This window comes from Sander lucioperca, chromosome 5 (genome assembly GCF_008315115.2).
Source record: "Sander lucioperca isolate FBNREF2018 chromosome 5, SLUC_FBN_1.2, whole genome shotgun sequence".
NCBI classification, from domain to species: Eukaryota; Metazoa; Chordata; class Actinopteri; order Perciformes; family Percidae; genus Sander; species Sander lucioperca.
The window spans coordinates 17,308,030-17,332,136 of record NC_050177.1 but is presented as its reverse complement, the minus strand read 5'-3'; the positions used below and the strand labels follow the sequence as shown (position 1 = coordinate 17,332,136).

The following is a 24,107-nucleotide window of genomic DNA, read 5'->3' as shown; positions in this document are numbered from 1 at the left end:
GGTTTTAAAAGTCATATAACAAAAATTGGTAATAAATTGAAATTCAATTTGATGAACTATAAATATATTAGAAATTCACTAACTACAGAAGCCTCACATATATACCTCAATACTATGATTGTTCCACATCTTCTGTATTGCATGTCCAGTTGGTCTCAGGCGTGTAAAACATCGTTAAAATCACTTGAATCATTATATAAAAGGGCCATAAAAATTCATGATAAAAAGCCTCGTCAGTACCATCACTGTAAAGTACAAAGTAAATATAACATTTTGAGTTTTGAAAACCTCATTAAATATAATCAAATTTCTGCTTTATTTAAAATTATCCATAATATCGCTGCTCCCCCTTTAAGAAAATTTGTCACACTAAATTCAGAGAGAATTCCTAGAGCCACACGGTCAACAGTCAGAGGAGAGTGCAGCGTTCCAAGACGTAGAACCACATATGGTCAACAATCGTTCTCTTATAAAGCAGCGAGCCTTTGGAACATTCTTCCAAACGAAATTATTTCATGCACACACTATAGTACATTTACACGCCTGACCAAACAGTGGTTATTATCAAAGCAAACCTGCACGCACTGAATGACTGTGATGTGAACAATGTAAATTGTGAGTGAGTGAACGATAGATTCCTGAAGTGGAGAGTGTTTTTATGATGTGAGTGAAGTAATGTTTTCATGTATTATTCTGTATATATTTTATGAACTGTTGTAAGTATAACATCAACCTGTCCAGGGACTGCGGGTGGAAATTAGCATTTTTTTTGCTATAACCTGGCACATGACATCTCTTCTTTTTTTAGACTAATGTTTTTTGTGCATTGTCCCTGATCAAATAAAGAAATAAACCATAAACCAAAAACTATTTTTCATTCATTTTTTGTTGTTTTTTGTTTTGCTATTTTACATACAAATATTTCATTATTTTATAATTTCAATGTAATCTTAATGTATTATATTTTATATATATATACATTATATATATTATAAATGATTGAAGAGGGTCAGATGAACTATACCTGTTATGCTCCACAGTCAGAGCTCTCGCAGTTATGACATCATATCTCTCCAACTCTCTGTCTCGTTCATCCAGGACGGCCAGGTTGAACTGGAAATCTTCCCTCAGTTGCTGGTAACGTTCTCTGACAAATGAAAAAAAAAAAATATTAGTCAGTTATTAATATGAGATTTACCAAAGTGGAGGGACCACTGGCAAATTGCTGCCGCGCCTTCACCATGATTTCTTTTTTAAATATAAACATCACAGTTTATGCAGCAATCAACAGGCACATAGACCCAAAATCCCTCCTACCCTCCAACCATTCCCACCCACAGGATGGCAGGCAGTTCCAAGAGATGCAAATTGCAAAGGGTTACACAAAAAGAAAAATATATATATTTATAAATAAAAATAATAAATAGAAAAATAAAGAGTAAAATGCAGCAAGAATGCAAAGGAGGATATAGAAAAGTAAACTAAAGGCAGATTGTATGTTGATCCCTTTCAGTTAGCAACTGAGCTTCTAACCCATCTACAAAGTCTAAGAAGGGCCTCTACGTCTAGTAAATTTTGATGTAGATCCTCTCATGGTGTATCAGATCGTTTCTACTCTCATTGGCCCTCATTTATGAAACGTGTGTACGACCTAAAACAGGCGTAGGACGGGCGTACGGCGATTCCTACGCAAAGCAAGGCATTTATCAATTTGAATGTGAGCGTAGGCTGCGATAAAATCTCACGTCTGGTCTGAACTCGTGTACACAAGTTTTCGAGTCAGTGTGGACTTGCGGTGCAGCATATAATCAGTTTAATAGGAGAAGTCATCAGTTGATCACTTATCAGCAATGGCAGATCTGGCTCTTTTAGAGGACCTCTATGCACCGGTAACAGTGCACACGTACGTGCATGGGCCACGGTGGAGCGCTCCATCGGATTGATTAAGGGCAGATGGCTCTGTCTTGCATCAGCGGGGGGGACCCTAAGTCTACAACATAGTTTTAGCCTGTGGGGTTCTGCACAACATCGAGCAAAAACAGGGTGCCATAAATGTAGTGATGGAGCCAGATGACCCGATACCCAGAGAGCAGTGTCCAGCACAGCCCCAACTGGGACTATATGAATGAGACAGGATATTATTCCTCGCTTTTAAAAGGTGTTATGTTTGATGACCAATGACATTCAATACAGGAAACATGACGATGCACAACATTTTTATTTATTCTTCAGGTGTTCGTTTCTCTTTTAAGTGTTGATGGCCACAACGATTTATTTCTGCCATTGACATATTTCGGCTGTCAGGAGACAGAGTCAAGGTGGTGGTCCTGCACGGGGGGCCGAGGACACGTGCTCTCCCTCACAGCTGTTGCCTGGCTCTTACTCATGAAAAAAACACGAGTAAAATAAAAGACTTACTGCATAAACTCCGCTACTGTGTGTTTATTTAAATATAGGTACACCATGTAGGCCTAAGATATTGCAATATAAGCCTGTATATTACTATTAGGACTATAGCATACATATGTCAAGGATGTATAAATTAAATAAACTTCAGCTGGAGTCCGATTTACTACGGCAACACTGTTGACTGCATCAGTGATCTCTTTCCATTCCACATTCTTTCTACAGCCTTCTACAGTGCTCCCCCTGCGGGCACTGCCCCCCCTGGCGGCTGAAGCGGGTAATTGCATTGTTTCATGGCATGACCAGATATTTTATAAATATTTTAAATAACACGAAACAACTAAATGGTGGTAGGTAATACATCTGATTTCATATAGGCCTACTGCTTTAGTAAAAAAATATTTTTTCAGGGCTCTGGCTCTCACCTGAGACCATTGTCGACGCATATGCAGGACGCAAAAAACAAAACTTACTGTTGCACTAGTCTGGACATTTTACCGTGCCAACGTTGTAATAAAGGTTTCCTAAATGCCATGTATATAAATTTGCTGTCAACTTACTAATTGATTGCACGTTTTGTGTAGATTTGGACTTTTACACGTTTTATTCCACATTGTTTAAACGGCGAAGTGGATCTGTGGATTACTTTTTTGCGTGTCATTGGATTACGGCAAAATACGGATCTTTTTTCTCAACGTGTCTTAATGTTTTATGGTGAGTTTGGAGAGGCATCTCAACAGACTGTAGGTCTAACACTGATTGTTCACGGTTACATTTTAGTTGAATTTAAGTGTCGGGGCAGTTTGCCACCGTCTGTCTATTGTGTTCCAAGACAGCCGTGCCGCGATTAGATTTCATAAGGGCGAGTTGTTAAATTGTTACAATGTAATTTAAAAATAAACATATATGTTTATTTAGCATGTTTGTTTTGTCCATATGTGCTGGTGCTGCGTTCCCCAAGTGGTAGGCCAGGTCTCACCTGCTACAATGAGTTTTGTTTTTTGTTTTTTGCCCCCCCTGGCTCGAATGTCAAACTCCGCCTATGTCAGCAGTGTCCTCTTTGCATTTGTCACATTTTGGATCCAGCTCTTGAAAGACACAAAAGTATTGTCAATAAATCAGTCCCTCCACAAAAACGTGATTATGCGATCGCATAATTCAATGCATAATCAGCCAAAGTCCGCATATTTATGCGGGGGCCGCATTTTTTCAAATACGCCGCACTTTCGCCGCATAAATGGCCGATTTCTGCGCAAAATACGCGGGGCTTGCATGATTTCATAATACCCGCATTTTCGTTGCAAAAAAGTCACATATATCTTAGCAGAAAGTTGAAAAATGTTGCGTTTACTTCACACAAGAGCAGCCATTTTCCCCTGTTGCCATGGGAACCTTATGAAGTGACGTAATTACGCGACGTGAACATCATTGAAAAGCTGCAAACCCCGCAATGAAGCCATGATGAAACCGCAGTTTTTGCAAGTTCCCGCAATTTTTGCAAGTTCCCGCTATTTCATCGCATAAAATTGCATAAATATCCCGCATATTCCATCGCATTTTTTAAGAAAACGTGCCGCATAATCAAGGATTTTTGCCCGCAACAATCACAAAAAACTCAAACTCAAACATTTTTCTGGAAGGACTGATAAATAAGTCTTCCAAACTAACTATCCCCTTAAAGCTAGGTTTATGGTGGGCGCGGTGTTCCCGGCGCGAGTGGCGTGCGCCATAAAAAGACATCACCACGGCTGTCGTTTCCAGTGCAAAGGCCCCGCAAGCTGTCACAGCGCGTGGTCATGCACTTCTGAATTTTTGTAACTAAGCGCCGACTGCGCGGGCTGTCGGCTGGGAAGAACAGGTTTGTCTGTACAAACATCTGTGTTATTCTCCATGTACAGACCACAGAGAGTCAAACAGCCTTAAATATGTCTTTAGAGAGAGACACCACAATGGGAAAATAAGAAAAAAAATTCTGGAAAGTGTGAAGAACATGAGAGATCGTTTTATCAAAGCTGAAAAACGGCTTCATGTAAAGGGTGTTCTTAACTTGGCAGTGGCGATTTGTGTGGTAGTTTCCTTAGCCGGGCTAGCAGGCCCGACCGGTGTCCTTGTTTCTCCTTCCTCCCTGCCTTCCTCGCCTGCCGCGGCCGACAACAATACAACGAGCGCCCGGTGGTCTGGTGGCTGTCCTCCAGAGGCCAGGTCATGCCTTTGCGGCGAATAAATTTAGTTTATTTCCCTAAAATAGGTAATTGAGCACTGTAGTGGTTATGACCATATCAGTGACTTTGTAACTACATGGAAACGCACAGGGGCAACAGGCAGATGAAGCAGCTGCTCCAAGCGCGAGCTACAGTTAGCCTACTAGCCTTCAGTAACGCTATTGTGCAAGCCACAGACATCATTTATCGCGTTTCCATGCAGTTACATAGTCACTGATATGGTCATAACCACTACAGTGCTCAATTACCTATTTTTTAGGGGGAAATAAACTAAAACCTTTCGCTGCGAAGGCATGACCTGTCCTCTGGAGGACAGCCACCAGACCACCGGGCGCTCTTGGTATTGTTGTCGGCCGCGGCAGACAAGGAAGGCGTGGAGGAAGGAGAAGCAAGGACGCCAGTCGGGCCTGCTAGCCCGGCTAAGGAAACCATACAAATCGCCACTGCCAAGACTCCTACTCACCAACGCCAGATCAATGTCACACACAATAGATGAGCTACAAATACACACGGAACTGATGTGTGATTATTACCACAGAAGCCTGGCTGAACACACTTCCTGACGGCAGCTAGTAGCTGGCAGCTAGCAGGACGAGCTAGCGGCAGGATGTCTGAGTTGAAAACAAATCTTGTTGTCACGTAAGAGCCCTGTTCATGTTACACAGACATTATAATTGCATTTTGTGTCTGTTAAGCGGCACAAAGGCACTCTTTAGAATATGCCCCCAAAACTGCCGTTTTAGCTAACTGGGAGCTATGGGCATTAGCTGCAGCAACTCCAGTTTGCTAGGACCAATTCTGTTCGTTTTTTTTTTGCTATCGACAGTGCTCATAAATTTATAGCAATCAAGATTAACGTAAAAATTGCATGGAGTTCTCCTTTAAGTCTCCAAATTTCAAAAGTTCCATCAGTAAAGGAGGGGGTGGGATTTATCGCAACAGGAGTCCCAATTGCGAGATCTTTACACTTGAGCACCTTTCTAAATTGTTTCTAAATGTAAATTCCTTGTATGTGTAAACCAATAGAGCTGATTCGAATTCTAGTGGATTAACTCAAAATGGTCTGTTAACTCAAATTTAAAGAAACATATAGGGCCCTATTTTAAAGATCTGAAACGGTAGTATCAAACGCCAAACGCAAGTAGCTTTGTGGGCGGATCTCGGGCGCTGTTGCTATTATACCGGTGGGATAAATAACTCTTGCGCCTGACGCAAATCTAAAATGGGTTGGTCTGAAGTAGCTACATTATTCATAGGTGTGGTTTGGGCGTAACGTGCAATAAACCAATCAGAGTGTTATCTCACATTCCCTTTAAAAGCAGGCGCGCTTGTTCCATGGCGGATTGCTATTATAATGGCGGATTTGCTAGGCGCACGCTCTTAATACATCCATGGGCACACGCCAGGAGCAGTTCACAGCCGAGGAGACCGACATTTGCTATTGATTTTTCTTTTTGTCAAAATGTAAATAAAGAAATGTCACAAAAACATACTTTCCGATGTTTTGGGCTCACTCTCACTGAATCACGAGGTTATGAATGCATGGTGATATTTTTGCAATGTAGTCTAACATTAGACCGAGATTACCTCACTATAGACGATGCAGCTCTTCTGTCTCTCCTCTCCCTTGCTGCTGCTGGGGCATTTGGGTTAAGTGGCATCAGCATATGCAGTTCAACATCACATCTCCTTAAGTCCTCTAATATTTCCTCATTTATGTCATCAACACATCTATGATTCATGGAGATGTTGTGTAAAACAAGGTCATATTTTTCCTTGTATTAATGTATGGTTTGCAAGAATGTGAACTGCTGGGTCCGTGAGATGAGAGAAGCAAAGTGTACGCGCGGTGTGCACACTCTACGTTACGGCCAAGCATGCGCCCTTAAAATAGCATCTGAATAACACACCACTGACTTTAGACTAGGTTTTTCCTGGTCTGTGGCGGAACTGTTTTCTGAAACTGCAAAATAGCACTAGGGAACGTTTGCGCCGGAACACACCTCCTCTTTTTGCTGAACCGCCCCCGGGAGAGCAAGTTCATTCCCTAATTTACCGACATGAGTCTGTTGAGGGAAAAGTCTGCTGTGCGTCGGGTGCAAAATAGGAATGGTACATGCGTCGGTGTACAAAGTCAATTGAGCTGGGTGCAAGATAGGGCCCTTTGACATATTTTATATGTGGTAGGTATCTTTCTATTCAGATATTAAGTTTGTATTTGTTCTGACTGTGAAATAACTCTCTTAGATTTCTGCCTCCACCCCAATACAATGAAGGTGGATAGAATTTAGTGTTTGGGTCTGACAGCATTCAAATAATGACGTTTAAACATTTCAGTACCATAAAATAGCAGCGTGTCTTTCCAGATACAATGTCCTGGTTACTCTTGATAATCCACAGACCTCCATTGTGTTGGGTTGGAAGCAGATATCTTTGACACATATTGCAAAACCGGGGCAAATAAACCAAAGCTATCTGCATGCATTACAGGTAGGTGAGGAAATGTTATTTTGTTCCTTGGCTTAACCCCTTTAAGAGTTCAAATGTTAGTGAATAACCAAATAGTTCTTAATTGTTTGAAAATATGGCAGCATATTAAGAAGTGCTGCAAGTTGCCTAGAACCTCTATCTATGCTCCAGTGTGTCATAACCATGCATTTTCCCCTTCACTATCAGATGCAACTTTTTTATAGTTGGAGGCTAAAAGACATAGTAGTTTTAAAAGATCTGTACATTGACAAACATTTTGCCTCATTTACTCAGCTAAAAGACACGTTTCCCTCCCATCAACACACTTCTTTAGATAGTTACAAGTTAGGAACTATGTCTGCCAAAACCTGCCTAACTTTGAATCCCTCCCTGAGGAAAGCAGGGTTTATAGTCTTTTGCTTGGCCCACCGGATTCAAAACACTTGATCTCAGATTTTGTCAAGGTATTTTCTGAACAGGTGAACTATGCCACCCACTCTTTGAAGAAAGTTTAGGAAGAGGAACTGGGTCTCCAGATTGATGATATTGTTTGGGAGAAGAGTCTCAGTAGAATCAAATATTGTTCTATTAATGTCAGACATCACTTAATCCAGTTTAAGGTCATGCATAGACTTCATTATTCAAAAACTAAACTACATAGAATATATCCTACTGTTTCCCCTTTGTGTGATCGATGTAAGTCAGCTGATGGTTCCTTAACTCACCTCTTCTGGACATCTTCTGGTGTGGAGTATTCCGATGGTTTTCTCAAATGTGCAACTGTGGCACTGTTTGGCTACTCCCTGTCTCTATTGACTCATAGTCCCTCTGTACAGCACACCATTATGTATGGAATGTTAATTGCAAAGAGACTGATAGAGACTTTAAGGCTTTGGAAGTCAGAAGCAGTGCCACTCTTCAAGACTCGGCTAACAGAACTTACCTCTGTATTACATATGGAGAAAATCCGATATGGCATGACGGACAATCTTTAAAAAATCTACAAGATTTGGCAGCCATTTTTATACCATTTTGCTCAATTTAAAGGAGACCTTGAACAGTTGTGAGATTCACAATATTATATAATAGAGTACCAGTGATGCAACAGTACTTTTCATTGTCTTGAGTAATACGCCAGAGGTTGTTTTCTTTTTCTTCCTCTTTTTCTTTCCTCTTTTCTTTTCATATTGACATATTTGTTTACTTCTAACCTTTGTCCCTTTGTATTATACTACTTGGAAAACACTTAATAAACATATTGAACAAAAAAAGAAAAAAAAGAGTTCAAACGTTCTAACTATGATTCTGACTCTGACTATGATGTCATCATAATTCAACAGTTTACATATCCAAATATTTATATCCAAACTGAATTTGAATTTGATGTTCCCTGAGGCTCTGGAAAATTGTGATAGACACCATTTTTTGATATTTCACAATTTACAAAAACTGAAATAATCAACAATCAACGAATAAGTGAAAGTAAAAATAATTGCAATTGCAACCTGACAACAAACCAAACAGCTACATGTATTTCTTTGTGTCTTGTGAAAGTCAGAGACTGGGGTCCATTGGCAAATCCTACATTTCTAAAGGAATATTTCCAGCTAAAAGCTGAGGTGCAAAGTGGAATTTCACATTTACTGATGTGAGGTGGACGTAGACAAAGTACCTGAGGGAGGAGTACTCCTCCTGAGCCTTTTTAAGGGAACTCTCCAGTTTATGAACTCTTGTAGCCAGCTGGGTCTCAAGGTCTCCAAGTCCTCTGTCCCTGTCTGACTGCATGGTAGAACTGGAATACACATAGCAGCAACAATATAGGCCATCATGCATTGCAACACATAGTACTCATTCTAATTAAGGATGCACCAGTACCACTTTTTTAAGATCAAGTACAAGTGTTTTAAGCCCCCAACGTCTCCTTCCAGGCAGCGCTGCGACCGTTGACTTCAAGGCACCTAACCCTAACCTTAAGCCTAACCCTAACCTTAACCCTAACCATAACTATAACCATTGCCTAATCCTAGTGCAGCGCTGCCTGGAAGGAGACGTTGGGGGCTTAAAACACCGATAAACGTACAAGTACTTACATTTGGATACTTGCCATGGAAACATGTCAACACATCTGACAGCACAACCCAACGTGTAACAGCCAATTTATGCTTCTGCGTTAAATCGTCACCGCTGGTATGTATGTAGGCACATAGAGACACGGAATCTCCGCAGTAGCCTGATGTGCACCTCTCAAAAAATGTAACTACACGTCACAACGATGCACGTCTACCTTTCATTAGTGGTTTCAACATGTCCTTGTTCACTTCCCCTCTGCACATGCCCTCGGGGGAATCCCCGCCGCCATCAAAAGTGTTGTTCCATTTGTCTGAAAAACTGAAGTGAACTCGGTGAGATCGACCCTCGGAGGGCTGAGGGAGCAATGTGAACAACGATGGTCACCTTAGAGGTGGATATCACCCTAAATGCATTGCAGTTATGCATTTGGTTCAGTTAATATTAACTTTATACCAGATATTGTATGTGTGATTTCTGTATTTCCGACATTATCTGTAAATGCATGGAAGAAATTCTGTTTTTGCGAGCTATAGCCTAAGCATCAATATGACAAATCATGATGCAGTCCAAAAACTCTCTAAATCAGAAACTCATGCAGCTTATTACCAAGCCTTATTGAAATGAGTCTGCGGTGTGTATGAAAGCAGTAATAATACTTTTTATAAATAATATTTGTATAGCGCCTTTCATACAAGAAATAGGCCTATTAATAAGGAAATTGCATGACATAGAATATAAATAATATATATATAATATAAACATAGAATGCCATAATTAGTGGAAATAAGATGGAAAATAAAACACACAGCAGTAGCGCTGAGCCTACAACTGGCGGTCGATCCTTATAGTTTTGGCTGAAAGTGAACAAGGAGTGCGTTCCATTTCAATCCCTCACTTCTGCCTCGCCCACTTCCCCTCTGCTCTCCAAGTGGCCTACGTGCGACGTGTGCTGTTAAGTCATACCAAAGGCTGAGAGGAAGTGAAGGAGGGCATGTTGAAACACTAATGAAACACAGCTTTTGTTTCTCTCACTATGCCTCTAAAGTCAGTACTCGCTCCGAAGATAATCACCGTCACTCTCTCGCTCTACCACACACTCCCCAGGCACACACACATTCCGACCCTGCTATTCTCTTAAAGAGATCGACGTGTGCACACACCAACACATAAGTATAAACTTACGTAGGCTACGGCGAAAGCTCTTCTTGGAGCCTCTGCAGAACCATAAATCAGACTTAAAAGATAGGCTCACGGAGTTCTGCAGGAACCTGCAGTGATAAAATCAGTGGGATTGAAGAGACTAGTGTTGTTCAGATGAATAACGAACATGATAGAATCAAACCAAGATTGTGTGGGTATATCACGTTTGGGAAGAGGCACCTGGTTACACAGAGGCATAATTTTAGAATTATAGCAATACTATACTTTCCAGCTTGAGTTGAGCTTTACAAACATCTTGCTATTAGTTATATAAGACATATATATATAATATATATATACATACATATATATATATATACATACACATACATATATAAGACAAATCAAGGATAAGACAAATCAAGGATCTCAGTTAAGAAAGTGCCTTATCGTAATTTAAGTTATAATGATGAAGATCTTGGTTATCTTTAGATTTCCATGTACGATTCGAAAACATGCTAACTCTGGGCCACACTCTCTGACAGACTAATGACTTGATGTAAATTGATAGGTTAACCTGTGGAAGAAAATGGTAATGCTGCTGGAGGGTTTTCGGTTGTCTCGACCTCGGGGCTTGCAGCTTCGCAATATATAGTCAGCTCTGGGATTTTTGCTATAGATGTGACTCCCACTGCTCTTTGATTTTTGCGTTTTTTTTAACTCCACTTTCACATTTTTTTCCAGATAGCAAACATGGCTTTTTGAGTAAATTTCCACTCAAAAGACGAAACTGCCACCGTAGATCAGCAACTCATTCATTGGAAAATAAAGACAGGGCTCCCCACACCCACACAACAGTCGGGAGTATCACAAAGTCAAGCATGATTTTTTTGTTCTGCCTCTTTTTCCCGAGCCTCATGGGCCCTTTCACGTCGGGCATTAAAAAGGCGATTTATAATCTATATCTGTGATCAAGCGGTCCCTCATTCCAGATCAGACATTTAAACATCATGCCATTTAAACAATTTGACATAAAAATGGATATTAAATGTGCAGTTAGTTAGCAGGTAGTGAATGAAAAAAGATCACGCAAAACACGTCTGTGGTCCAATCTCATAATAATAACTTGCAAATAACGGGAGGATGTGACCCTGCCATTCTGAGTAAATTAATATGGATTGTCTGAGGTCTCGGTCAATTAAGTTGTGACCATGTTAGCAAGTTAGCTGGCAAAGACCGAAGCATCCGAGTTCTAGGTAAAATGTTTGGTTTCCACAAAATAACCGGTGCAAAATTGCGCAGGCACGCACGCACACGCGCACGCGCACACACACACACACACATATATATATATATATATATATATATATATATATATATATAGCTACACTTAGTATGTTTAACTTACCACAATACAGTAGCTTTAACGTTAGCTTTTGTAGCACTCAGACCGAAGCATCCGAGTTCTAGCTAGGTAAAATGTTTGGTTTCCACAAAATAACCGGTGCAAATTGCGCACGCGCATACACACACACACACACACACACACACACACACAGCTACACTCAGTATGTTTAACTTACCACAATACAGTAGCTTTAACGTTAGCTTTTGTAGCACTCAGCGGGTATCTACAAAATGATACCGTTTGGGCTCATGGGTCTTCATAGGCCTACTTCATAGTCAACACTTTGTAGCATTCAAAGACAAGACTATTTAACGTTAGCTAATACTATAATTTAACGAGACAAATTAGTCAACTAAAACTTCTCCTTTGTGAAGGAAATGGTTTCCTTGGCAACGGTACGTCTGTCAAATTGTTCCCCAGCTACAAGTATAGACAATAGTTTCCGCGCGCCGCCGTATGATAAAGCCAGCAACGGAAGCGCGCTCACGCGTTAATGTAGAAGCGCTTCTGAAGGTGGGAGACAGCATCAGCAGGTATCGTGTGATAAGTTTTTTTGTTTTTTAATCAATGGTTTATGTTTATGTTTGTCTGTGTTGTATATATTCCCTGTGTTATGCGATAACCTGTGACGATACGCCAGAGTAACAGATATAGACATAAAGGCTGAATGTCAGGCGAGTAATAACGATTAGTATTTGCATTATATTATAATTGTGTTAGAGATGCTTAGCCTCTGGACTGTGTAAGTTGTTATAACATGTTCTTATTGTTCATGTCGCCTGATAGTCATTCAAACTAAAACTTTTCAGATCAGGCATCTGTCCCGGGGATGCACATTGAAGACATATATAGATGGAAGCGTATACGCTTCCATCCTCACGTAGGCTACCGGGGTTTCCCGTAGCCTACGCACCGTGATCCACATCTGTCTGTCGCATATTACACAATGGAATGAGCAGCATAACAGCCTCATCCACTACAAGTAGGCAACTTTATCTAAAACGGACACAACACCACAAAAGGAAGCTGACTAAGTCTAAATCTATGACTTGTAGGTTACTCACCCAGAGTACTGTTGCTTAATAAAATTGACATATATTTTAGGCTATACGCTCAGTGTGCACGTTTCAGAAACTGCTCTGTGAGAGATAGGCAGGTAGGCTAGGCTATAAAAGCAAAAGAATACCGACACAGTATTCTGAAATATAGTCTTTTGTCATCCATTTAACCAAGTAACAAGACGACAAACTGCGACCAGAAAGTAAAAAAAAAAAAGGTTAGCGTAGTAGATCCGGAAATTATTTCCTAAAGAGAGCGTTTAACTGGTCGTTTCCTGGTAAGTCATAATGTGATGCAGAAGTACATGGACTGCCTACGTGCGCTCGGCTGCATACCTGAGGCTGACATCGCTTCTTACTAAATCTTGAGTAAAACGGATGAGTCCGCTCATCAAGTCATTTTTGGATGGACCTTTTAATTAAAGAAGTTAATAGTAGACCTATGCCTAGGCTACTGTTTGCCTTGACGGTTTCTAACTGGTACAGACGTCTCGGTGAAACAGAAATGTCTATCATGCTATGGAAGGCGACTATAGCGCATCTGGTAGCAAACTGATTACGACACTTTTTACTAGGGCTGTCAAACGATTAATTTTTTCTTAATCGCAATTAATCGCTGAATTTCTATAGTTAATCACGATTAATCGCATGTTTTATCACATGATTAAAATTCTATTATTTTGCATTTCAGAACTGTTTTTAAGTACATATTAACAATGGAAAGCAATTCTTCCCAGTGTATCTTGATTGGGAATCAAATGAATGCAAAGAAAGTTTCTTTATGAACTTGACTTTAAGATTTGTATTTGTTTATTATTTCACCCATTTCACAAGAGCTGTAGTCATTTTTTGGGATTTGGTTTCATCCACAGGTCTGCAACTAGCACTCTCCAAAATAGTGCTTAATTGCCTGAGCCCGCTAGCATCAACCTGAGTCACGTTAACTGTACTACTATGCTTAGCTCGTAGGTGGTAGCTCAAGCTTGACGTGCTTCGGTGATATTTTAATTCGGCTTTACACAATGTATGGCTTTCGACTTGTCTACTGAGCCGCCCGGGAGTTTTGTAAAATAAAAAGTGCCATTCAGAATTGTGTTGCTGCTGTCTTTCTCCATCATGCCTGCAGCAGTAGGATATGTGTTACGAGGAAGTATGGCAGCTTGATGATAAGTAAAGGTGAAGTGTAGTGTAAAATAAATTAATAAATGGCGGCATGCGATTAAAAAAATGAATGCTGACAGCCCTACTTTTTACATATATTTCTAAAACATTTCCAATGCCGAGATAGCTAATTATTTACCAGCGACAGTTTGTATGTTGTCTTGACCACAAGCTTTTTACACACGTTTAACTCACACGTCTCACGCTACAGATATACGCTCTTGTTTCAATGATGCTGTCTCACTGGTGTAAATGCGACCTGAAGCCCCTATACGTTTCAAGTCTTTGTTTCAACAATACGCCCGTAAACGCGAGATTGGTGCCCAATAAAAAAGTGTGACAATTAAAAATAGTATCCTATATATCATGTTGATGATCTATCCGCAACTTCTAGGCAAGATCCACCCTTCAATAGCATTCACACACTACTATTGGCCAGGCGTCCATGCTTAGGCAAGGTAACGTAACCCGATTTGTTCAGGTCCTATCCCCCAACCAATCGGCTATCCTAACCTTAACCACTCAAGGTCAATGCCTAACCCCGACCTATCGAGCTGCTTCGTAGGACGGGACTTGGCTAGAATTTATTTAGGTTCTATAATAACGCATCATGTAGCCTATAATTAATTGCAAAGAGAGAGAGAGAGATAGAGAGATCGACTGTTAGATTGAATTTTACCCTTACTAAAAGATATAGGCCTAGTAGCCTACTTAATTTGTAAAGAAAATACTAAGTCCTACTAGTTTGTTGTTGTAGGCTACTTTGTGCTTCTCCTTGTGGGTAGCCTTTACTTAAGTGGTGTCCCAATTTAACAATACTCACCCTTGAACTGTAAATATTATGCTAAATTAACTTTAAGTGTAGCCTACTGAAATACACCAGTAAAAATCATGATTTATGAGCATTTAAAACACACTTGATGTACAATATTATATCGCCAGTGTGTTGAATATATACTTTAAAAAAGCATTATAGTTCATTTGATATTAGTGTTGAAGTGTATTTGGGACACACTTTTATCATACTCATTACTGTTATTCTAGCATGCCTCTATTATATTTCAAATTAATTTCAAATGCACGTCCTGTCTGTATTTTTCATACTTTTAAACTGTGCTATTATACTGGTATTAATAAAAATTAAGTTCTATCTCAATTTAAGCATCAAAAAGGCATGTACTTAAAGTAGGCCTATAATGTTATTATACTATAATGTAGAGTAGAAGTGTATTTGAAGTGTGTTTTTCTGATACTACAGTACCTGTGTTTTAAGTACACTACTGTTATACTCTACGTACTGTGCTGTGCTTTAAAATTAACTATGCTTTGTGTATCTAAAAAAAAGCGAGTCAATTCTTATAGACCTCAATGTTAAAATGCCCAACTTTACAGCAGCAAAAACATGTTTGGTCTCTGGCATCTCCATACCCGATCTAATGATCCACTAAATCACAAATCTGCACTCTGCTGAGTGCACTTTTCTAGTTCTACAAATATTTATTATAGCTACTTTTTAAAGCAGCTAAAATTGCTATTTGACAATGACAATGTAAACAGCTCTGTACTTCTTGCTGTTTAGGAGAAATTTGGATCTTTACAAAATAATATATTCTCAATTGGGTTCATGATAGTGGTATCTCTGGCTTTGTTGTTTGTTTCAGTAAACACAATTTGCTGTGTTTGTATTGGTAAAGTTTTCAAAGGTTCTTTGTTGTGTCCTTGTTGCTTCAGTTGCAATACCTACTGGTCACTTTGGCATCTCTGGCATCACTTTTGACACTCTTCTATTTTTACTGACCATGTCTCTATCACACACACATACACAATGCTGGGTAACATCCAAGTTCCTTTCATCTGCATATCAGGGCTGTGTGTGTGTGTGTGTGCGTGTGTAAGCAGGCGGAATTCAATTCTATTTTAGTATGGGTGGTGATACTTTTGACAGAGTGCTGCATGGGTCACGCTGGGGTCATGGAAGGTCTGGATGATGATGTTTGGTCTATGGGAGGGGGGTTCAAAGAAGGTGCCATACTGATCTCTGTGTCTCTATATGAGCATGTGCTTTATGTTTGCATAGCGGTACCTCTCACCCTTGTCTAAACAATGAAGGGTGATCTATTGGGAGTAGTGTGAATCTCCCATATGATGCACCCTCTCAACAAATGTATGGACTGTTTTTTCTTCATCGTTTTGAGACAGGATGTTTTATGTTTGTTTTATGTGGGCGTTAAAGGATATATCCTGATCAGAGATAACTCTGAGATTCTTTACGTCCTAAAAAACCTTGCATCTCTCACATTTGGTTGTGATAATGTTATAGGCAATGTCCCTGATAAATAAACAATAAATACATCAAAATAAAAAATAACTTAAGTTTTTGTAACGTTTCAGGACATTTGACAGCCATATGATATGATATGAAATTATATGAGCACAAGTAAAATGATAAATGTGTGTTTTTACCACTGTGTTAACAGCCACCAATCTCAACATAGCAGTCAGAGAGCATCATGGGAGGAGCAGTGGTGGACGATGGACCTCCTGGGGTGAAGGCCCCAGATGGCGGCTGGGGTTGGGCAGTGTTGGCCGGCTGCTTTGTCATTACTGGCTTCTCATACGCCTTCCCTAAGGCTGTCAGCGTCTTCTTCAAGGAGCTGATCCGAGAGTTTGATGTTGGCTACAGTGACACTGCCTGGATCTCATCAATACTGCTTGCAATGCTGTATGGCACAGGTAGACAAGGATAATACACATCTGATAGTGATGAACTGTTATAACTGTTAAATACCGTACTTCACATGTATACTGTGTACTTATGTATTTATTCTTTTTTTTTTTTCAGGCCCTCTGTGCAGTGTGTTGGTGAACAGGTTTGGCTGCCGACCAGTAATGATGGTTGGAGGGCTCTTTGCCTCACTGGGAATGATTCTGGCCTCCTTTGCCACCAGTATCATACACATCTACATCTGCATCGGAGTTATTACAGGTAGAGTCACAACATACGTGCACACATAGATTAGCTGCTTCTTTTTTATTGCTCATTTTCTTTATAATACACAGCAACAATATTGATGAGTCCTCACAAAAGATGTCAATAAACAAGGTACCTAAATTTCAACCGGTTCCTATTACTAAATGTAGTAATAGTAGTCCTAGTAGTTTGCAACATGTGTGTTTCCCCCCCTGTAACTATTTTGTCAGTCACAATCAAAGACTGTGGTCCACAGCAGAATATCTTGACAAGTGGCCATTCAAATTTGCTGTGGATATTCTTGCTCCACAGAGGCGAATCTGGGTTTTTTTTTTAATCCTGGGCTCTCCTTTGTGCAATCATCTGGGCAAAATCATTGGTACACAAGAAATATCCAAACTGATGGCCATATTGCCATGTGACCTCACTGAGCACATTCATGCTCTTCAGGAGAAGAACCTGAGCACTCTGAGAGACACCAAATACCGACGCATAAGGCACTCACATGCAGTTGTGGCCGGACTGGCTTAAAAACAAAGAATAGAGAAGATCAGATTACAACACACACATAGGGAGTCTGATTTCATTCTCTGCTCAGGATGCCATGCTCCACTTTATCTGTACATAGCAAATTGTGTTTTGCAAAAATGTATTATTTCTGTAACATTGCCTGTATGTCTCTCCTCAGGTCTGGGTCTGGCGTTGAACTTCCAGCCATCTCTGATAATGCTGAATCGCTACTTTAATGAGAAACGTCCTTTAGCCAATGGCTTAGCAGCAGCGGGCAGCCCTGTGGCACTGTGCTGTCTCTCCCCACTGGGACAGATTCTCCAGTACCAGTATGGCTGGAGGGGAGGGTTCCTCATACTAGGAGGCATTCTGCTCAACTGTTGTGCTTGTGGTGCCCTCATGAGGCCCCTGTTGCCCCCTAAGAAGCAGTATCTGGAGGAAAGCACTCCCGCAGCTGCAGAAGAGAAAAAGCCCCAACCAAAAAAGAAACTGTTGGATTTCAGTGTGTTCAAGGACAGAGGCTTTGTCATCTATACCCTTGCAGCATCTATTATGGTGCTGGGCTTGTTTGTGCCCCCTGTGTTTGTGGTCAGCTATGCGAAAGGCCTCGGCTATGAAGACACAAAGTCTTCATTGCTGCTCACCATCTTGGGATTTGTTGATATGTTTGCTCGGCCTGCATCAGGACTCATAGCAGGCATGAAGTGGGTACGGCCTAGAACTGTCTACCTGTTCAGCTTTGCTATGATCTTCAACGGCTGCACTGACCTTATAGGATCACAGGTAACAATGCGGCATTGGGTTCTATATGACAAGGAGAATTGAGAGGAACGTTTCTGTATAGATGATATGCAGTTACTTCACAAATTAGCTAGAAACCACATCTGTTGCCATCATACAGGTCAAAGAACTTGACCTATCTAGCTCTTACTGGGGAAAATACTGGAATGGAGAAACAACATGGAATTAAAAATGAAGAGATTCTGTCATCTTATGTACAGTATATAACAATCAGGCTAGTAAAAAAGTAAATGATTGTTGTTCCATAGATGTAAGTCAGTTCATTAACATAAAAAAAGGAATACTGTAGATTAGACTGATTGTATAGTTAGGCTAGGTTACTGTATGTTGGTACCTTTAGTCTCTCCTGTTCAACAAGGCTTGTTTTATCACCTGTATTTTCTCCATAAAAGTTGTCATATTCAGAAATCTCTGGTTTCTCTCCTTGCAGGCAAATAACTATGGAGGTCTGGTGGTCTTCTGTATCTTCTTTGGTATCTCGTATGGCATGGTGGGAGCGCTACAGTTCGAGGTCCTCATGTCTATTGTAGGGACAGAGAAGTTCTCCAGTGCCATAGGCCTGGTGTTGCTGATGGAAGCCTTTGCTGTACTAGTGGGACCTCCTGGAGCAGGTCAGAGCATGGAAGGAATGCATGTGAATGTTTGAGACCGTGTTATGCTTGCAGTAAGGCTTATCATTTTCAGTTTTTGGCAATTTTGAACAAAAGGAACTTTAAACTCATTTTCACCTATACTTAATGTGCCAGAGCATCCACACCTTGTTGCATTTTGCCAGAAGATTTTGAATTTTTTTGTCCATTTAATGACTATATAGTGATAATTGAGATATGACAGGAAACAATGGACATATAGATGCAACAAAGTTCCCCAGCTAAAGTTAAACTGGGGATGCAGTGGTTATAGTAGAAAGGTTCTAGTCCAGAAAACAATGTAGTTTTGAAACTACTGACGTTGCTTCTCAGTCTTTTCAATATTCTCCTTGTCTGGTCAAGTGGAGGTGTTTCACTTCATGAGTTCTTGATGAGAACCAGTAACAGTCATGCTAATATTCTTGTATTCTCCACCAGGTCGCCTCTTGGATGCCACCCATCAGTACATGTACGTCTTCCTGTTGGCAGGCTGTGAGGTCACACTGTCAGCCTTTGTCATCGCCATAGGTAACTTCTTTTGCATTAGCAGGAAAAAGGAAGATCCAGAGGCTAAGCTAGAAATGGCTGTGACTGATGCAGAGAAGGAGGGGCTGAACTTTGGGGTGGAAAGCGAGGAAGATCAGGAAGGTGAAGAGGAGCCAAAGGAAAAAGTGAATGGAAATGACAATGCCTTGAAAGCAGTGGAAGAGGTGATGATGGTTAAGGAGATGGGGGAGAATGGTGGAGAAGACACATTATGATGAAGAAAAAGACTAGTGATGAGAAAAGAGAAACTGTGCACCAAAAGGATATAAAAGGACTGAGGATGATGTGTGACAAAGAGAAATAGGAGCCACACACAAAGTGAAAGGGACTGTTATTGCCCTTATAATGAAAATCACAGTTTGATGTAATGGATACAAGGCAGAGACTGTTCACGAGCAAGAACTGGGTTCTGTTCTAATGCAACATTTTGATCAGAGGCTGTACATTACGTTTGATCAGTTAAATAGTTACCGTCTAGTTTAAAATACAGCTATCCCTTCGGGCGTGAAAATGTCTCACTTTACTGGCAACAATTACCAGCTTTTCTGGGTAAAATAAGGTGCTCTTTACTGCTGTCAACTCAGACCAACATTGTATTTTAGATCAAAGAAATTGAATTCCAGTTTTGGTTACCTTTACTCAGCACCATTTTTTACAATCATATCCAGTTTTCACCATTCAGGACTCAAGCTATTCCACTTTCCATTTCCTAATGATTACAAATACGTTGATAAAAAAAAAAAAAAAACACCATTTAAGGTCCACTTACTGGCTTTTTCTTTTTCTTGCTACTAGCTATTCACTTATTGCTGCAATTTAAAAGTCTGTTTTGTTTTTTATGACTGCTGTGAGCTACTTTTTGAGACTTCAGCCAGTTGTTGTCAGACACAGAATACTTGAACAAACTTGAATTGTCAGGATCAGTCCAATGCATCGTCGTTGTAAACTCAGCTGATGAGACATGTCCTATGTTGACATCACTACTCTGTAATGGTCTGCCTAATGCTGTAACACTGGGATCTGCTGTGTTATGTGTCTGTATGATTCCAGATGCTGTTATCCATGTACTCTATGCCCTCTGTGTATCTGTTCAATCTAATGCTCAAAACTGAGAGCAAGCACAACTTGCAACAGAAAGACATGGCAGAGTTATTCATCAAAGCCATTAGTGTCAGACAAGTTGTGTTATTTAAAAAAATTAAAGAAACCAAAACACAGCTGATGTGTGTGAGAAGTGTGTTAAAGGACGAAGTTCAGCTTCCCCTCCACAAAGAATCATTTCAATAATTGTTTGAGAGGATCGACAAGAATGCATTTTCAGTACCCATGGCAATATTGCAGTTTGACACATTGGTGCCGGTTCATTAAGGGCAATAACTGTGACAGCAAAGCATGTCATGCAAAATGGCTTTCACATTCAGTGCAACATCTCTGCCCACTGCACTGCTTCATCAATATTACAAGTAATTCACAGCTTCAAAATTATACAAATAAGAAAAATTAAAACATTTATACGTACACAGTGAATGGACATCTAGTAAAATATGTCAGATGATGCCCTAGCCCCCTACATACTGTAAAGTGCACTTCTGTTGTTCAGAACATTTGTAAGGGAACAGGGCTCACTGGACAGTACACCATAGCCTGGAGGTGAAAAGACAGAACACCTTGCCAACTAACAGGGTAATACCTAACTTCCTGCACCCAAGATACCAAAGCATATTTTTTAAATATTCATGGGTTCAAGCTCAAGCCTTCAAAGTTATCGCAGAAGGATCACCTTTAAAACATGCAAAGTACTTTTTTAGTTAATACAAATGACTATATACTTACTGAAGAGAGAATAATTTAAACAGAAAAAGTTATTGGTGGGAGGAGGAATTTAAAACAAATAGCAGTGAAAAGCATTATACCCCAACAACTAGACAGACACACATGTATATATATTAGGGTTGTCAAACGATTAAATTTTCTTAATTGGGATTAATCGTTGAAATTAGTTAATCACAATTAATCGCATGTTTTATCACGTGATTAAAATTCTATTATTTTGCATTTCAGAACTGTTTTTAAGTACATATTAACAATTGAAAGCAATTATTACCAGTGTATCTTGATTTGGAATCAAATGAATGCAAAGAAAATGACTTTATGAACTTGATTTTATGATTTGTATTTGTTTATTATATATTTAATCTAGTCACACATTTGAATTTAGAGTCAATATTAGGGTTGGGTATTGTTTGGTTTGGATACCGGTGCTAAAGTGGCACTTTTAAAACGGTACCGGTGCCTTAACGGTGCCCGAACCGATACTTTTTAAGAAAGTTAAAAAAAAGAAGGGTACTAAACAGTTGGCGACATTAAAGAATGGCTTGTTTATTGCTAAGGCCATATCGTCAAAATTAAATGTTTAATAATAATGTAATCACTATAACAATAACTTATTTCACTAGTAAATAGCTGTTGTTGAATGACAAAAACAACCACCAGATGGGAAAAGGGCATTTAACAACAACTTTGAATGCACCACGAGGCTGTAAATTACCAGTTTCATTGAACGCACCATCTGTGTTTTTCCGACAACAGCAGCTGCAGATTGTTACTGTCGGTACACGATCCGTTCTGCCTGCACGATCCGTTCTGCACATGCGCAAGATAATACTGTTTTACGTATCCATACGACCTGCACGATCTGTTCCACGCTAGCCTATGGCTAGCCTCCACCGGGAAGCTAACGTTAGTTTAGCTAACAGCTAATTCGGCTAACCGCTAGCTGACAGCTAGATTCAGTCTAAAATAACGTTAACTCAAACGTAATGGGAAAAGCAGGCTACAGCTAAATTAAGACTTCACAGTAATAACAATAAAGACAAGTATTGAGTGATTGTATTTTAAATGAGCACAAGTAAAGTAGAACTGACGTAACAGCTGTTATATATGTCAACGTTTATTTTCAAGTTTTATTTTGAGGGTCTTTTAAAGTTATTACATGCTGTCTCAGCTAGCAGTTAGCCGAATTAGCTGTTAGCTAAACTAACGTTAGCTTGGCTGTCGACCGGAAGCGTGGAACAGATCGTGCAGTGTCGTAAATCCTCGTACAACCGCGCATGCGCGAACATTTTGCGCATGTGCAGAACGGATCGTGCAGGCAGAACGGATCGTGTACCGACAGTTACATCCCGGTTGGAATCCTCTACAGTGAAATACAGTCACACTTTACACCGTTTAGCGTTAGCTGTTAGCATTGTAACCGTGTTTAATCCAGCTACTAGCTAGCGGTAGGCTAACGTCAGCTGCTGTCGAGTGTAGTGTTAACTAGCGTCACGTGCAGCAATGTTTCTGTTGCCTGTAACGTCTGTTTCAGAGCATCAGAGAGAAGTGCAGGCATATGAGTGGCACCAGAATGAGGCACCGAAATCCGCGTTGCTATTCCTGCAGCAGCAGGATGTGTTACGAGGAAGTACGGCAAAATAGTAGCCTGTTAGGCACGACGCAAAGCCAAGTGAAGTGAAAATAAATTAATAAATGGCGGCATGTGATTAATACGATTAAAAAAAAATTAACGCATTATGCTCGGCCCTTAATCGGATCGCTATTAACACGTTTATGCTGGCAGCCCTAATATATATATATATATATATATATATATATATATATATATAAATAAATAAATAAAATGAAGTGCTGCTGGTTCAGCTTCAAACACTTTGTTGCAAATAAGAGAGAAAAGCGGTTTTATTGATCAGGTATGAACTAGCAGACAGTGAAAGTGCAATTGTAGGGTCATCAATGACAAATGTTTCTGCAGAGGAAGGAGCCTTAACTGTTGTTGCATCAGTCAGTCAGTACCCTAGAAACATGGTGCCCTTGCTGCCATGTTTACCCTGGATAAAGCACTGCCAGTTTTTTTGGGCAAATGTCTCCTGAGAAAGTAGACAGGACAGCACTGAGGTCTGGCACTGTAACATGTTTTGGGAGGTCAGACCTGTGTTCCGCCACTATTTAATGTTTTTGGAGGTCATACCAACTCACAGAAACAGGAAAACATAGAGAAAGCGTGTTCGAAGGCTGAAGGAGGCAACAGTAGTGAGAGTGGCAGTCAGAAAGCAGTTTGTGCCAAGTCAGAAACTGGCTTTCAGTTGTGGCTGTAGTAGTAATAGTGGTGGTAGTAGTAGCAGTACTAGTAGTAATTAACAGTGGTATTAGTATGTCAGATGCTTCTGCTTCTTGTTAAGCTTAGCTTAGCTCGCCAGTGTGCATTGTGGGGGCTCATCGAGGAGCTAGAACAGTGTTTTTCAAATGGGGGTACGCGTACCCCTAGGGGTATTTTGGAGTACTGCAGGGGGTACGTGAGATTTTTGCAAAATGCTAATTTAAAAATATGTCATGCATTATTCTGAAAATAATTATACTATAATAATGAATGATCCTAGTGATGGATTCTAAACATTTGAAACATAGCATTTAAATGTTTTTCAGTTACACGGTTGTTGTTTAGTGAATCTATCACTGCCAGCGCTGTATTGTACCTGTATTGTTTTGCGCTGGTCAGGGGGTACTTGGCTTAAAAAACAATTCAAAGGGGGTACATTATTGAAAAACTTTGAGAACCACTGAGCTAGAAGATGGAGACCAGCAGTCGGTATACCAGACAACATCTAGAGAAAACACAGTACAGGAAGCAGAAGGGTCAAAACAAAAAACAACCCTACA

The 24,107-nt window shown here is 40.1% G+C and overlaps 2 protein-coding genes across 7 annotated transcripts in view; one reads left to right on the top strand and one right to left on the bottom strand.

Annotated features, from left to right (window-relative positions):
• Window positions 1–12,150, bottom strand: part of ccdc57 (coiled-coil domain containing 57) — a 73,265-nt gene extending 61,115 nt beyond the window's left edge. For 2 of the 5 annotated variants that reach the window (XM_031324003.2, XM_031324006.2), the window contains exons 1-3: window positions 9,188–9,326; window positions 8,770–8,889; window positions 1,025–1,147 (exon numbers count right to left, since the gene is read on the bottom strand). In XM_031324003.2, coding sequence (XP_031179863.1) covers window positions 1,025–1,147; window positions 8,770–8,889; window positions 9,188–9,204 — 260 coding nt within the window. In that variant the 5' untranslated portion in view covers window positions 9,205–9,326. Of the gene's footprint in view, window positions 1–1,024; window positions 1,148–8,769; window positions 8,890–9,187; window positions 9,327–11,890 lie in introns of those variants that run through there. The other 3 variants (XM_031324005.2, XM_031324007.2, XM_031324004.2) reach the window with 3 other exon arrangements.
• On the top strand, window positions 6,791–20,123 carry slc16a3 (solute carrier family 16 member 3). Of its 2 annotated transcripts, none has more exons than XM_031324010.2 (6): window positions 6,791–6,811; window positions 16,412–16,667; window positions 16,777–16,920; window positions 17,594–18,198; window positions 18,647–18,827; window positions 19,284–19,606. In XM_031324010.2, the coding sequence occupies exons 2-6, from the start codon at window positions 16,445–16,447 to the stop codon at window positions 19,604–19,606; spliced, it is 1,476 nt and encodes a 491-aa protein (XP_031179870.1). In that variant the 5' UTR covers window positions 6,791–6,811; window positions 16,412–16,444. The 2 variants fall into 2 exon arrangements, with proteins under 2 accessions (XP_031179870.1, XP_031179869.1); XM_031324009.2 differs by lacking the exon at window positions 6,791–6,811 and adding an exon at window positions 12,137–12,248 and having other exon boundaries at window positions 19,284–20,123.
• Window positions 20,124–24,107: the final 3,984 nt, after the last annotated feature.